The sequence below is a fragment of the Bos indicus genome, chromosome 29 (assembly GCF_029378745.1).
Source record: "Bos indicus isolate NIAB-ARS_2022 breed Sahiwal x Tharparkar chromosome 29, NIAB-ARS_B.indTharparkar_mat_pri_1.0, whole genome shotgun sequence".
NCBI classification, from domain to species: domain Eukaryota; kingdom Metazoa; phylum Chordata; class Mammalia; order Artiodactyla; family Bovidae; genus Bos; species Bos indicus.
Genome location: NC_091788.1, coordinates 25,395,407 through 25,412,149, shown reverse-complemented (window position 1 = coordinate 25,412,149; position 16,743 = coordinate 25,395,407). Strand labels below are relative to the sequence as shown.

General features: G+C 45.7%; 1 protein-coding gene across 4 annotated transcripts in view; it reads left to right on the top strand.

Annotated features, from left to right (window-relative positions):
- Positions 1-16,743, top strand: part of NAV2 (neuron navigator 2) — a 423,984-nt gene that overhangs the window by 191,581 nt on the left and 215,660 nt on the right. For all 4 annotated transcript variants that reach the window (XM_070783121.1, XM_070783120.1, XM_070783122.1 and 1 more), the window contains one exon: positions 5,295-5,455. In XM_070783121.1, the coding sequence (XP_070639222.1) occupies positions 5,295-5,455 (161 nt within the window). The remainder of the gene's footprint in view (positions 1-5,294; positions 5,456-16,743) is intronic.

Below are 16,743 nucleotides of genomic sequence, written 5' to 3'. Positions count from 1 at the left end.
TATGTTACCTGGGCCGATTAGTTAATCTCCATGAGTTGGTGTTTCCTTGTTGGTAAAAAGTAGTTCTGCCTCACTCACAGTGCTGTGTGGATTAAATAAAGCCATTGCCAGGCCTTTGCTGCCTGGCATGTATCAGTCCACCGTAACTAGCAGATAGGCTACTGTTGATGATTTCAGCTGATCTGGTCCAGCTCTGGGGTGTCCAACAGGGCTGATCTCTACATGACCATCTGGTGGAGAGGAATCAATGTGGCTAATAGTTCAGTCCTCTCCACCCAGCTGCTGAAAAGCAGATGCTGTGGAGTTGAGAGACTTGGCATTTAATCATCTTGTCTAGCAAAAAGCATCTCCGATTATGACCTCTGCCCACTGAGGTCTTTAGCACGTGCACACAAGCTGCCATCTTTCCAGGATGGGGAGTGGGACATCTGCTCCTGGCCTTTGAAGTGGTTTGTGGGAGAACCACTTTCTTCTTCTCATTAGCAAGTACAGCAAGTGGAGCCAGAACACACACGCAGGTTATGTGCCAGGAATGACAGCCTTACCGCCCTGCCCACTTGGCTCTGCACATACGTGTTGGAGACATTGACCACGGGCTCCCAGAGCAGCAGGGTTTTCCTTCTGCTTCTTTGTTACGCCTCTTCCCTTAAACATCATTTTTTCAAAAAGCAACATGCGTGTTTCAGAGAACCCATCTGTGTCTTCTCATTTCGTAACTGTTGTCTAGACCCGGAATGGTCACAGGAAGCAGAGTCCCTCTCGCAATGGGGCTGTTGGAACCTTCCGGCACTCTGGAGGAGGCAGGGTGTGGATGATTTGAGGTTGACTTGCTGCACTCTCTCTGCTTGTTCTGATGAGTCGGGCACTGCGGGGCAGCATCTGTTCTGGTACCTGCTGCTGTTCCCCATGAGCAAGACCCAGCTCTGCTTTGCTGCTACTGCTACTGCTGCTAAGTCACTTCAGTCCTGTACGACTCTGTGCAACCCCATAGAGGGCAGCCCACCGGGCTCCCCGTCCCTGGGATTCTCCAGGCAAGAACACTGGAGTGGGTTGCCATTTCCTTCTCCAATGCAGCAAAGTGAAAAGTGAAAGTGAAGCTCTGCTTTGGAAGGATGCTAAATGGACAGATAGCAGCTGCTCCCAGGCCAGGAGAGAAGTGGTCCTGATGCGCAAGGATGTTGACAAGAATCAGCTTCAAAAGGTTGGCTGGGAGCCTGTATCATTGGAGACTGGAAACTACTCTGCTTTTCAGCTCTAGCTCTACTCTCAGCCTCCAGGATGACTGTTGCCTTGCTGGAGGACCGGACCAAGTCCAGTATTCATAGTGTGATGCTGAGGCTGGCCGCACCTGCTTTTCTAGCCTCGTTTCCTCCCGCACTGCCCCCCCAAAACCCAGCACACACCAGCCCTTTCTTTCCTCTGTGCTTTTCTGTAAGCTTCCCTCTTCATAAGCCCTCTGCCCCTTATCTTCTTGCCCTCTACTCACATTCCAGACACCGATTCTTTCTCTGAGTTGCTTTTATTTGGAACCTTCCCTGACCATCCACCAACTTCCAAGGTCATTATTTCCTTACCAGAATTACTTCTCACCTTTCATATTCTTTTATCAACACATATGTAGTTTAGCTAGAGTCCATCAGCCCTTAAGATCTAAATAAGACCAAGCTCGAACCCTGTGGTGGTCTTTTGGGGCTGCCATAATAAAGCACCACAGATTGGGTGACTTATAAGCAGCAGAAATTTATGGCTGACAGTTCTGGCGACTGGAAGCCCAAGGTCAAGGTGCCAGCCTGGTTGGATTCTGGTAAAGGCTCCCTCGTCCAGGTTGTGGGCTGCCGACTTCTTGCTCTGTCCTCGCATGGTGGAAGAGGCGAGCTAGCGCTCTGGGTCCTCGTTTATAAGGGTGTTAATCTCATTCATGAGGCTCTGCTTAATGACCTCATCAACCCCCTAATACCATCACATCGGGCGTTACAATTTCAGCATACGAATTGGGGTAAGGAAGGACTCAGGAACACAGACATAGCATATCCCTTCTTCAGTTTGTGAAGTCCAGTGCCCTCATGCAGATGGCTCAGGTATCTTTGGTTCTTATGGACACCTTTGGCTTTGAAATCCTGCGCTTTCAATTCAGTCTGAATGAATTGAGTTGTGGATTGACTCATCCCAAGGGATGTTTCGGTTCCCTCCTGGGTGGATCCAATTGAAGCTCTTTTCCTTACTTCCTACCCGCTACACATTCACTTGTGGCCTTAGTTTGTGGGGCAGACTCTGCTGAAAGTTTCAGAGGAAAGGAGGGGCTTGCTTTGGGGCAAGCAGCTGTCCCACTCCATTCACAATAGAACCCAAGTTTTAAAGTACAGTGTTCACAAGGATTCCTTCTGACACTCAGAAGGAGTTACTTGGTCTCCATCCAGTTTTCCCATTTGGTCAAGTTAAGGGTGCTGTTCTTACTAGGGTGTGATGGTGGTGAGGTAGAGAGTGATGTGAGTTGGCTTGAGCTTTATGGTGGCTTTTGATGGCTCGGTATGTGCTACCCATCTTTATTTGCCATGTCAGCTGCCCTTGAGGCCTTCCAGACCTCCTCTTCCAGGTCTCAGAAAACTTGGCACAACCTGCAGCCGTTTAAAGGATGGGTCCATCTGTGTAGCACCTCTGGGTTCTGACTCAAGGAGGAGATGCTGGTGACCGCACCTGGGAAACCAGAGCTGTCTCAGTTAATCCAGGACTGAGGATGTCTCAGTCTGGGGAGTGGAGCTCACAGATGGCTCAGAGGTACCCCAGGTGTAAGTCTTTGTCACAAATACTTGGATGAAGGAGTTGTTCTTCTCCATTGTTCCTTAGGGAAATGATGAATCCTGTTTGCCAAAGCCTGCCATGCCCCTTTGGAAATGTTGATCTCCAACTCTTGTGTGTGGATTTTTGTCCAGGTCTCTTCTGCTTCTTTAACTTAAATCTATTTCCTTCTTTATTTGTGTGATTCTTTTTTTATACCATTGCATGTTTTCTTTATGACCGTGTCCAGTTCCTTTAGGAATCTACGCTTAGCAGAGAGGAGGAGGAGGGGAACCAACCTGCAATGAGTACTTAAACAGCAGGCTGGACATTAAGTCCCATTTCAAGTTTACAGTTATCCCATGGGATACTTTACTATTATTCCAAAGTGACAAACACAGAATATGAGTCTCAGATTATAACACTGGCCCCATATTATGTCTGTATTTGAAAGGAAAAAGCTCATTTTATCCACTATATCACACTGCTTCACAGAGGACCGGGTTGCCCACCTCATTCAAAGATGTGGCCATGCCATCCATTCCTGATTTCTTGCCTCTGTAAAGGCTCTGTGCTGCCCTGAAAAATCTGTGGTCCAGTCCCAGGTTAGAGCAGGGAGGCCTCTCTGGCAACTCTTTTCCCTCCTCGATGCTTTTTGCTTCCCTTTTCTTTGCCAATTCCACACTGGATAAACGGCTGTGGCCTGTGTTAGCCTGCACCACTTAAAACTGTTACTATGACATCATCTTGGAACAAGTCCATCATCCTTTTCCAGGCCTATCTGTGGGCAAAAAACTCGTGCAGAGTCCAGCCTGGAGGAGCCCCACGTCAGCACCTGCAGCAGCTCCACCTCTGGCTGTGAGTCCTCAGATAACACTGTCCATCTTGGAGGCTTTACAGGATGTTGTTTGCACTGGAATCAGAACCTCGAGGTACCAAGATCCCTTTGCTGGGCCTCTTCTGATTGGTTAAGCTGGCACTTCTAGTCCCCAAACACAGGTACTGACATTGCTGGTTCTGCATCCCACTCTGTGCCTGTCTTCACGGGGTGACTATCTTCTCCAAATGAGATGGGGAAACTTAACAGAGAGGTAAATCCCCCTACTGTAGTGAGAAGTGAGGTCTTCTCTCCGCCACTTTTTTGGGGGAAAACTCACCCCCTTCCTTCTCTCCTAGCTCCCAGTTAAGGAACTGGGCCAGCTTTTTCTTGACTGTATGAATTTTACAGTCCTCTCACACCAGCTCATGTTCTCTGCTTACTCTACAACCATCTTTCTTGCTTAGCCAACAAGAAAAAAGTTTAAAGTGTTTGCCTGCTTCTATCTAAAATGCTTCCAGACTGCAGACTTCTTTGGTGCTTACAGATTTGTGTGGAAAGAGAAGGCTGAAAGCTTTATGAGATGAAAATTCAGACTTATCACTAAATCTAATGCTGGTCAACTGAGGTTCCAGGGGCTTTTAAACACTGCTAAGTGGGTTTTAGCTGAAAGATATGACTAAATATTTCATCATTTATTCATCTTTCAACTTTAATGATTGGAAACAGTCTGCCCAGTGGTCCCTGAACAAAAATTCTGATCTGGGGAGTCTTAGCCGTAACTCTCTGGGGAATGGGCCGTAATATCTTTAGACACATTACTAAAGATTAGTTTACTGATTTTATTCCCCAAACCACCCCAAAAATGAAGTGTTTTATTTAAAGGGAAAGTGTGTGTTTGTCTTTAGGCTAACAGATTCCTGCTCATTTTACAGAAGGAATATATGATTTTATCTATCTACTTAAGAGAAGCTGGGCTTCAATCTCAGAGTAATGTCTACGGAGACAGGTTGTCAGGTGGTTGAAGGAAAATGTATGTCTGAACAAATGTTTCCATCCAGGCCATAAGTTTTCATTGCAGATGTGTTAGGTTCTGAGGTAGCAGTTCCTTTTATGTCCATCATAAGTTAAGTCTTTTTCTTGAACATCCCTAGATTATGACCAAAAAAACCATTTTCAATATCTTTCAGAAGAAATGCACACATAAAGTAAACAGTTTAGTGTCTTAACCGGGCTTTATGTTCCACTCTTGATAGAATTTGAGATGACATGGTTTGGTCCTATTGAAAATTAAAATTACTCATCCAGGAGAAAAACGAAGATGAGCTTTGCTTTATTATTATTATTGGTCATCCTGTGTGGCTTGTGGCATCTTAGTTCCCTGACTAGGGATTGAACTAGGGAGCATGGCATTGAAAGCCCAGAATCCTAACCACTGGGCCACCAGGGAACTCCAGCAAACATAGTCGTATATTTCTCTTTCTGTGCTCAAAGGAAAACAGCCCATACTTTACCTTTGGACTGAGGTCATTATAGCCTAGATGTTTGTGGTGGTCTCACTGAGTCCTTGGACTAGCAAGCCACCACAGATCCGATGTCTTGAATGGTTTCTCTCACCTCTTGCATGGCTGCAGTTCCTTCTTCTGAGATGCTGCTGTTTTCCTGAGACTGAAGCAATGACTCCGTTGCTTTTGCATTTTAGACTTCCAGGTCCTACCGCGAGGGTATCCGCTGCAGGCAGCGAGGCCAAGACACGCGGAGGGTCAGCCACTGCTAACAACCGACGGAGCCAGAGCTTTAACAACTATGACAAGTCTAAACCGGTCACTTCCCCACCCCCACCATCAAGCAGCCACGAGAAAGGTAAGCCACTTTCTTGGGGGTCCTTTCTGACATCTTCCTTTATAGCAGATCCAGTTCCTTGGGGTAAGTGTGGGATTGCAAATACAGTGAGGGGAACTGTTCAGAAGAACATGCTTGGTTGGCAGGACCTTTATTAGCAGAGGTATTAATAAGGTGGGGAAAATATTACATTTTCATAGTTTCCAGCAGGAATAGCTATGTTTGTCTGGGTAGGGCCCAGAAGACTCATAGAAGCAATATAAGAGTTCGCAATTTGAAAATAAATTTTCATAGAACATGCTCTATAGAGTAGACGATTCTCTAGAAATGAAGCTTTGTGAGCTGATAGGTTTTTACTCATCAGAAGTGATGTGAGGACAATTAGGAACAAGAGGATTCTCCCCCTTTGAAAAAGTCAGAAGTGTAGAGTGGCTAAATGAATGTCTTGGCTACACAGAAGGAGTAGGCAGCATTCCTCTTGGTATGCTGATACTATAACTCTTACCAAAAAAGGATACGTTTTTTTCTTTTTTTGACCGTGCATAGTACTGAAGTTTTAGGTTATGCGGAAAAGGTAAATAGCCCCGTGGGGACTCTTGCATAGAAGCTAATAAAACAGACCTTTGCTTGCTGCAGTCTGTGTCTCATGAGACATTGGAGAAATGGGGAAATTGAGACAGCTTTGAAGAGTCTTCAGTAACAAGCAGAGCCCTCCTTTATTCCTCCCAGGCAAAGTGGGCTGGTCCACCTCCCTTCCCCCTGCTTCTTTCCTTTTCTTTACCATACCCAAGAATATTCTTGTTAAAAGTGTGTTTAAATTACAAAAACAATATATGCTTGTAAAATGGTACAAGTTTATATCAAAGAAAAGTTCTCCTTCATATGTTCCCTGAAGGACACCAGTATAAACTATTCTGTGCATAACCTTCCAGATGCATTTATATACATACATAAGATAGAAGAGAACTGATTTTGTTGCGCTCCTATCATGTGCCTCATTGAATCCCCCCAAGTTGTATTGTTATCCCCCCTTACAAAGGATGGAGCTAAGGGAAAGAGAGATTAAGTACTTCCTGAAGTCACAGCAGAGAGTGAGAGGTGGAGATGGAACTGAACTCAGGTACTTTGGTTCCAGAATCACAGTTTATACAGTGCTTTTCCTGAAAGTAGAAAGGAAATGCTCTAAGCTTTGCTCATTGAGAGTTGGTTAGAGGTGTGCAGGTTGAAGGAGGTGGGGAGAAAGGAGAAGATGTTGGGGAAGCCTGTGCAGGGACTTTCTGCTAGATTGGCCTGCCCTTGTTCCATAATCCTTTGGGGAGAAGAGACATAAAAAAAGTTTCAAGGATGGATGTGAGGCCAGTGTCCAAAAATTGAGAAAATAAGGAAAAGGTTCGCCGTGGAGGGAACACACGCAGGAGGGTGCAGGGTTGGTGGCCGGACCTGTGTCCCAGGGCCCACAGGACGCAGGGTCACTCAGGCAGCCCAGCCGGGGCTCCCCTCTGACACGGGGGTGGCCGCCAGTCTGCTTCTGTCCCGGGCGGGGGTTGCCATGTGCACCCCAAGCGAGCAGACAGCTGGGAGGCCTTCTGCAGGACAGTGGCTGTGGATTCTGACAGAGGCATCGTCCCAGGGAAGGACTCCAGCGTCAAAGGAAGGAAAGTCATATTTACTTGTGGAGCGCGTAGTATTTCCCAGGGACTTTGATTTTCTCGATATTACTTGATCTTCACAAACATTCCATGAGGTAAATATTAACTCCGTTTTATAGGTAAAATGAGGCTAAATGAGATTAGTAACTTTCCCTGACTGGTAGTTGAGTGCTGCAGTTCATGTCCGCGTCTAGCTCCTAGAATTGAACTCCGGCTCTGTCCTGTCCCCTGGGATGGCTGTGAGGAGCGTCAAGTGAGGGAATATGCCTGAGAATGTTCTGGAAGCTGCAACATGCTCACAATCCTGTAAGGATTTGCAGTGATAAAAATTACTGCTTGGAGGGTCAGGTGCACGTGAGGTACATTTATTAACCCTCTCCTGCCCTGAGGAGCTGAGGGAGAGCAAGCTTGGGACAGGCCAGAGTACTTTTTATTACTTTTCCACTGTCCTGAGGTAAAGGGTTATGGAATTTTACCTTCAGAGACTGTCATTATCTCCTCCTCCTTTCTTCATGGCCCCTGTGTTCTCCCTTGAATCTGACCTTGCAGACTGAAGTTGGCAGCTTGCATGCAAAATATAGTTTGTGGTCAGGGAACAGAAATAACTCAGCCACCTGGCCATGTGTAAGACACAACAGGTACTTACGTGCATTAGGTATCATTCTTCACCTGGAGAAAGCTTGGAGAGAGAAACCCTCATGAGCAGATAAATTGCCATTCAGTGTGGTTGGAGCTGTAGTTGAGGTGTGGACTGCTTTCCTGTGAGGTCAAGTCTGGGATAAGAATAAGAATCTCATTACCTGTCCTTCCTTGAAGCTTTCTTGTGGGTCAGTCAGACCTGGGCAGCACTGTGCTCTGGCTTCTCACTCTCAGATGAACCAGGTCGTCTGCTTTTCTCTGTGACCCGTGGACCTAGGATTTCCAGTCCTAGAGTTTGCTCTGATCATATCAGTAAGTTCATTATTCTGTCAATAAATGACAAAAATATTTCAACATTTAGTCCCAGTTTTAAAAAAGGATTAAGAGGAATAAAAGGAAATTGTAATGAGCAACTTTTCAAAAACCCCAGAGCACTTTATACTTTGTGCTAAAGCATTCCTCTTAAAATCTTGTCCAAAAATACAAACTCCCCTTTTGTCATCCTCACTGAATTTAGTTCTGATTATACTGAGCAATCAACTGAGATGTAAAATAAAAGAAAATAACAGATAGTACTTCCTTCTGAGTTAGGAAAAAAACGTCAGGACTCACAGAGTTCATTACGTTGTCCCTTAGGGTGGCCAAGGACATAGGTGACACACAAAACCCAGAAACGTTCTGTGCAGCAACACATCCTGTTCGTTTTCCTAGAGATTTAGGTTCCAGATTTTACAGGTTTGGAAGAAAGTTTGCAGAGCCTTAGGCTTTAGAAAGCCTGCTGGTTGCCTATTGCATCGTTATCACTCTCACGGTTTGGATCCACCTTTGGATTTGCACTCCTGCAGGCAACAACCAGGCCAAGCCTTGCCTGGCCTGAGTGTGACAGGAGGACCCTGCAGAATGCGTCTGCAGCATCAGCTGTGAAATGTCTGTCAAGGGATGGCAGGGACTTAGGGTGGCCCTTCACCTCCTCTTTTGGCTCTGAGCGACTTTAAGGCTCCAGGCCAGAATTTCAGATTTTCAGGGGAGATGAAATAGCTGTTTTTTTTTTTTTTTCACCCCCCAACATATGTGGCATGATCTGTTTTCTCTTCCTTCCACTCCCTCACTTATATCCTCTGAATGGGTAACACTGCCAGAAATTTAATACATTTCTAAAATATTTAGTCCATCATAGAAATTTGGAATGCTTAGTATTCCTAGACCGAATTCTATGCATAAGGAGAATGTTCTTTTCTGAATAATAATGTTTTCTTCATTTTATAGAAAGAATATCTTTATTTTCAATACAAAAATAATTAAAATATTCAGGCAATACAAATTTATTGAAAGAAAAAAAAAGCCTATGTAATCCCACTTCCCAAACAAAGCTACTGTTTACCATTTAATTCATATTCCTCTTTTGGGCTTCCCCAGTGGCTCGGTGGTAAAGGATCCACCTGACAGTGTAGGAGATGCAAGAGGCGTGGGTTCAATCCCGGGGTCAAGGGAATGGCAGCCCACTCCAGTATTCTTGCCTGCAAAATCCCATGGACAGAGGAGCCTGGCGGGCTACAGTCCATGGGGTCGCAAAACACTTGGACAGAACTGAATGACTAAACAACATTTTTTTCATGCATTTTAAATCATAGTTAAATGTATATACTGTAACATTTTGATAAATTTTTCCTAATGTTCACTCTTTGCCAGGAACTATTTGAAATGCTTTATATAGGACACTTTAAGTCTTATAAATAAAATCAACAAATCATGGACAGACATTTTTTAATGGATCATTCATTTTCTTTCTTCATAAAATTGTTGCATGGTATTCCATTGTATGAACTTACTTTAATATTTTCAGTCACGGTCATTTCGATTGCTTCTAATTTTTTGATGTTATAAATAGTTTTGAGGTTAGTGTCCTCATGTGTCTTTTTTGCATGTATACAACTGTTTCAGTGAAATTGCTTTTTGAAGGGTATGTGCACATTTTACATGTTTTAACAGTGTCCAATTTTGTTCCCCAAAAGTTATCCCTATTTATAATTTCAAGCAACAGTGTGTGAGAGGATTAGTTTCTCTCCACATTTGACACTTTTATTTTCATTCTCTTGGGAAAAAAATATTTTGTCTTAGAAATGAAGCAAATTATTTTAAGATGCTGAAATATATAACAAAATCGTTTGCTAAAAACTAATTTTGGTACTTTGCTGAGAGTCACAACTGGTGACTGTGGCATAACGCAAAAGCACTTGGGTTTGAGATCCAGCTCACTCCTACCTAGCACTCAAGACACTTCTCCAGGCCTCAGCTTTCCCTTCTGTAAAATGGGTCTAAAGTTCTCTGTCACTGAGTCACTGTGAAGTAATGAATTCTTTGATTTTAACTGGCTGTTTGGCTCCACCAGCACTTTCTAGTGGGTTCCTTTCTCAAGTCTTCATTCTCTGTGTCACTTTCTTCTTCCTTGTTCACTTCTGCCTGTCCTGAGCAGACAAGGAGAGCCAGACACGGCTGGAGATAGGATTTTAAGAGCATTTAGCACAATGTCATGTCTGAATAACATTGGAGCCATTGATTTAGAATCTGTGTGGTGGAGTAGAAGGATGCGCACTCATCTTCTGCAAGAATTCCAAAATTACAACTTGCTACTGAACAACCATCGACAGGATAATGTTAGTTCCCACCAAAAAAAGATACCCCATGTCCAGGGACAAAGGAGAAGCCACAGCAAGATGGTAGGAGAGGCAAAATCACATTTAAAAATCAAACCCCATACCCACCAGAGATCCTCGGAGGACTCAAACAAAACCTTGTGTGCACCAGGAGACCCCACAGAGGCTGAGCCAGACCTGCCTTTGAGGGTTTGAGTGTCTCCTGTGGAGGTACAGGTCAGCAGTTGCCTGCTGCAGGGGCAGGGGCTCTGGGTGCAGCAGAGCTGGGTGTGGCATAAGCCCTCTAGGAGGAGGTCGCCATTAACCCCACCATAGAGCCGCCAGAACACAGGACTGGGGAAACAGACTTGGAGGGCACGGACAAAACCTTGTGCGCACCAGGACCCAGGAGAAAGGAGCAGTGACCCCGCTAGAGACTGACCCAGACTAGCCTGTGGGTGTCCAGGAGGCTCTGGCGGAGGCGTGGGTCGGCAGTGGCCTGCTGCAGGATCAGGAGCACTGAGTATGGCAGTGCATACACGGGACCTTTTGAAGGAGATCCCATTTTCTTCATTATCTTCACCATAGTTTGGCCTCAGGTCAAAAAACTGGGAGGGAACGCAGCCCTGCCCGTCAACAGAAAATTGTATTGAAGATTTATTGAGCATGGCCCCGCCCTTCGGAACAAGACCCAGATTCCCCTACAGTCAGTCTCTCCCAGCAGGAAGCTTCCATAAGCCTCTTATCCTTATCCATCAGAGGGCAGACTGAATGAAAACCACAATCACAGAAAACGAATCAAACTGATTAGACAGAGGACCACAGCCTTTGTCTAACTCAGTGAAACTATGAGCCATGCTGTTTAGGGCCACCCAAGACAGAGGGGTCGTGGTGGAGTGTTCTGACAAAACGTGGTCCACTGGAGAAGGGAATGGCAAGCCACTTCAGTATTCTTGCCTTGAGAACCCCATGAACAGTATGAAAAGGCAAAAAGATATGACACTGAAAGATGAACTCCCCAGGTCAGTAGGTGCCCAATATGCTGCTGGAGATCAGTGGAGAAATAACTCCAGAAAGAATGAAGGGACAGAACCAAAGCAAAAACAACACCCAGTTGTGGATGTGACTGGTGATAGAAATAAAGTCTGATGCTGTAAAGAACAATATTGCGTAGGAACCTGGAATGTTAGGTCCATGAATCAAAGTAAATTGGAAGTGGTCGAATAGGAGATGGCAAGAGTGAACACTGACATTTTAGGAATCAGTGAACTAAAATGGACCGGAATCAGTTCAGTTCAGTCGCTCAGTCAAGTCTGACTTTTTGCAACCCCATGGACTGCAGCATGCCAGGCCTCCCTGTCCATCACCAACTCCCAGAGTGTACTCAAACTCATGTCCATTGAGTCAGTGATGCCATCCAACCATCTCATCCTCTGTTGTCCCCATCTCCTCCCACCTTCAACCTCTCCCATCATCAGGGTCTTTGGATGGCATCACTGACTTTATGGACATGAATTTGAGCAAGCGCCGGGGGTTGGTGATGGACAGGGAGGCCTGGCGTGCTGCAGTCCATGGGGTCACAAAGAGTCGGACACGACGGAGCGACTGAACTGAACTGATAAACTTGTCACTTGGTGGTTGGCAAGGCAAGCTCTTTATCAGGCTTAGTGAATGGGACAGGGAAGCACGAAAAAGTGGCCCATGTTCTGCTGTTAATCAAGATACTGACCTAAAATTACAGTTTAGATGAAGCTGATCCAGTGGTCCAGGTCACGCAAAAGAGCGCATGGCTGCTGTGCCCGTGTTTCATGTCGCCTTATTCATCACCATTTGTGCCCAACTTTGGGCTGGAGGTTGTGACAGTGAGGACTGGGTGCTGGACCGCTTGAGGGAGGGGTGGTGCTTACTCTTGTTGCTCGGTCGCTCAGTCGAGTCTGAGTCTTGAACTGCATGAACTGCAGCACACCACGCTTATCCATCACTATCTTCTGGAGCTTGCTCAAAGTCACGTCCATAGAGTCGGTGATGCCATCCAACCATCTCATCTTCTGTCACCCCCTTCTCCTCCTGCCCTCAATCTTTCCCAGCATCAGGGTCTTTTTCAATGAGTCAGCTCTTCACATGAGGTGGCCAAAGTATTGGAGCTTCAGCTTCAGCATCAGTCCTTCCAATGAATATTCAGGGTTGATTTCCTTTAGAATGGACTGGTCTGATCTCCTTGCAGTCCAAGGGACTCTCAAGAGTCTTCTCCAACACCACAGTTCCTTGTGGTATAATAGGGATGTGCTCAGAGTTGTGAAGAAGAAGGCTGAGGAAGAGAGGCAATATCATTTGTCCCGATTTCCATCTGAATATTTTTGCTGAGAGCAAAGGAAGGGGAGTTTGGGAAGGAATGACGCATCCACCGTTCCGGTCGGGAGGACCTGTGTGGGCTCAGGTGTTAGTAGCCTCACGTTTTAGTAGCCTCACAAGGTCCTGCAGAGGGAAACTTCTGCAAGATCATTTCAGTGTTGGGGTAGGGGTCATCAGGGGACCCCTGCCATGCCAGAGCTGTCACCCCAGACAAGGGGAGAGCTTGAGTACCTGTCTGGGCTCATGGGTAATAGTCACCTCAGTTTGGGGATCAGATGTGACGTCACCACTACCCTTCAGCCTGAAGCCATCATTGAGCCATCTCAAAGGTTTGAACCAGGGTATCATTGTGTTTAAAGAAGTCTCTCCTGTTACCTAATGAGTCAGGTTCCACTGCTCGCTGCTTTACAAAATCAGTTCTCACAGATGTTGATAGAAAGGAAAGGTACCTTTGACCAGAATGCCAGCAATCTGGGGAGATGGTTGACTCACTGTTCCCCCAAAACCCACCTCTGAAGATTCAGCTAAGCCTTGAAAGCTTTTAGAGGGAAACAAGGAAGTAACCTGAGTTAATCACTAAGATGGGGGTCAGAGTCCTCACCATCCCCCCATACGCAGACTTGTGTGCAGCCTTGTCGACTCCTTGTGGTCTTCCTCTAGATGTTATCTTGGTCACACAGTTATTTCTGAAGATTACTGAAGGGGAAGCTAGGGCAGAGATCTGCTTCGTTAATTACTTATTCTTCATTCCTACTTCTTTGATCAACAGAAACCACCAACATGTTAGGCAGAGTATTATCTATCTATCAATAGATCTGAAAACTGTGTTCGGGCCAGAGATGAGTAGGTCATGGGGGTGCTGGGTTTAAAAGTTAGTTACAATGTCACTTTGCTAAAGTGACAAGAAAAGGGGCTTCCTGCTGAGGGGGTTTCCTGCAAAGAGCTGAGAGAACCATCTAGCAGTGAAGCTCAGTGACTCAGCTGTTAAGGTGGGCAGGCAGGATGAAATAGATGCTTCCAAATCTAGGGACTTCGCGTGGCACTGAAGGGGAAAAGCAGGTCTGGCAGGGCCTTGCACCAGCTGCACCAGTCTCTTGGGCCAGAATACAGTTATTTCAGGAGAAAAGTTTTGGGCCCTGCAATTAAACAGAAAGTGTTTCTCTTGAAGGCAGCCAGCTGACTGAGTTCTGGCCCTGTCATCTCCCAGGAGTGTGGCTTTGGGCAAGGGCACTGCTCACCGGGGCATGTGCTCAGGGTCTCACTGAGACCATCAGAGGCCACACCTGGCACCCTTCCACTCCACTGGAGACTGTCAGGAAGGTTGTAAGCAGGGCAGTGTGGGCATTTCTGTTCCATGTTCCATTTCTGTTCCCGGCAGTGTAGACAGCAGTCCACGCAGCATCCAGGGCCCATCACTGCCCCCTCCTACCTCGGGTGACAGCTCAGGTGTGAAGAAACAAGATCCACAGGGGGCAGGTGGAGGAGTTCCTCTAGCTTAAAAGCTGCGTGTCCCACAGGAGCCAGTATTTCCTGTGACAGCTCCATCTGCCTAACTTCTAGGGTTCCCGCAAGACTTGGGCCCGATCGGTAGTCATAGCACTCAGAGAAGTCCAAAATGATGGTGGCCTCCAACAGGCATTTAGTCTTCATTTACAGCTGTTGTCTGTCCAGTTGTAGTGTAACTATCCAGGGTCATTTTTATCATGAGCAGTGTTGCTTAGTAACATAGCTGACATTCTATCTTTATCAAGTTTCCAGGGGAAACAGAGATAGAAGGTCAACGCAAGGTCAAATTCTCATGCAGAAAGGGAAAGGTTTTGTTAATCCTTTCCCAACATCAAGTCACCTCACTTGGCAGAGATTCAATATGTTCATCTGTGAAGCAGCAACAGGCTGCCCTAGCCCTGGTGATGGGAGAAAGTCAGATACCAAGTGTTTGTTTCCTCCTTTTTTGTAGAGTTCAGTTCAAGTTTTCTTTCCTTGTCTCTTCTGTTGGTTGAAGACGTTTGTATGCAGGGTGTGACTTGTTTCCTAATAGCTGGAGTTTATTGGCATCGTGCTCATTTACGTGGCTTGAAACAGTTAATGCCTTCTGATCTTTCTCAGTGTTGTGGAGTCAGCTGGTTTGCTGTTAACGGTGCCCTTTCACAGGTCAGAGGGTGGAGGTTATGGCTCCTGCAGTAAAGGCAGGTTTCATTTTTCTAGTTTGCATCTCACACCCTGGTTCCCTCTTGTTCTAAACAAATTATCGACGTTGCCTAATTGAAGAGATGAGAAGTCCTAAAACACATGGCACCTCTTCCAGGATAGTGCCTCCACAGTGGCATTTTTATGCTCCAACATGTGTATGCAGATGGCCCTGGTGTGATGGGAGAGGGACCAAGCCCCACATGGTCTCTCTGTTAAGTCCGAGGTGAACAGCTCACGTCCCATGGTCTGGTGGGACCGTGAATTCAAGACTCCATCATTCCTCAAGGTCTGATGAATGGGCCTCCGGCACCAGCATCCTTTGAGGTCGTTGCTTAAGAGAGAAATCCTGAAGCTTTACAAACCTAGTCCTTCTAGGTCAGATTTCTGAGTTAGAGTCGGAAAGTCTGGATTTTACACCCTTATCCTTCTTACATCACTGAAGTTTGAGAACCTCTCTCTTAGGGGGAATTCATGGGTCCCCTTTGTCGGGCAATTAAAGGGCAAGCTACCTTCTAACTGCCCTGCAATTGTCAGCAACTACTTTGTTGTGTGTTGTTAATAGGTAATAGAGATGAGCGCAGGAAGACACCCAGACTAATGCCTAGCATATAGCAGGAGCTCAGTTCATCGGGAACCGTTTACACTGGCATTGCAGGATCTCAGTTCCCTTATCAGCGCTCGAAGCCGTGAAGCAAGAGGTCTTCACCACTGGATCACCAGGAAAGTCTTCAAATGTAGCTAAAAACACATGGTCTTAGTACTTGCTAACACATTTGAATATCACTTTATAGTATGCAGGACACTTTTATGTAATTAGAATTATTTGATGTGCGTGCTTTTTATTGTACACGTATTCACGTTTAGTCTTAGGAGTTAGCACGTTATACTTGTAGACCTACCTACCTTGCACAGGGTCTTTGGATCTTTTGATTTCTTGCTATTGCCTCACTAATCTCTAGTGAAGTTCTTAATTTAGAAAAAAAAAAAAAAATCATTCACTGCTCCCTTGTTTCAGTTGAGCTAATGGAAAATAAGGAGATGGATTTGGATCCCAGACTTCGGTTGGAAATATAAAAAGGAGAGTTGCCCCTGTGGAATCTAGATACAGTAACAGGGAACTCAGGGCAAGGAGGTGGTCACAGGGAGCCGGTGGCTCATCCGCTCTCTGCGTGGAGAATCATCTTCTGGCTCTTTGTCTGCCTGCACTTGGAGAGTCTGGTGTTACTTGGTGAGTATAAGACATATAACTCTTATAAGAGTATAGGACATGTACTCATATATGTCTGGTGAGAGGAAGGGTGAGTGCCAGCAGGACCACCTGGGGAGGAGCCTTTATGGTGCTCCTTCCTTCACATGCTCCGTGCTCGCTTCGGTCCTGCACCTCTAGCATTAAACTAAAGTCAGACCTGAAGGTGAAAGCACTCTGTCTGGCCACCTTCGGGAGCTGTTTTCTTGATCTACTGTGTAATTCAGAAGAGCCTTCAAAGGAGGAGACGCATCAGTCCCTCCAAAGTGTCAAACTAATAATACTCGAGCCATCGTTTTTGCAGGGAGAAGAATAAGAAGGATGTAACCATGTTTGTTTTTCTCTAAATATGGATGTGTTTCAAAGCCATGCGTGAGCTCATGGTTCTGCTATACATCCTTCCTCAAAAATACGATAAACCTGGATTTTTGTTACAGAATGAATGAGTCGAGAAAAAGAAAAGAAACCATTTAGGAAGATGAAAGATCTATTTGATTGGTCTTATGTCAGGAACTGAAAATAACTGGTGGATGTTCATCTCATCTTCAGGTGATGAATTTCAGTATTTCTTTCGCTTCCATCTGCTGTGTGGAAAGTGTC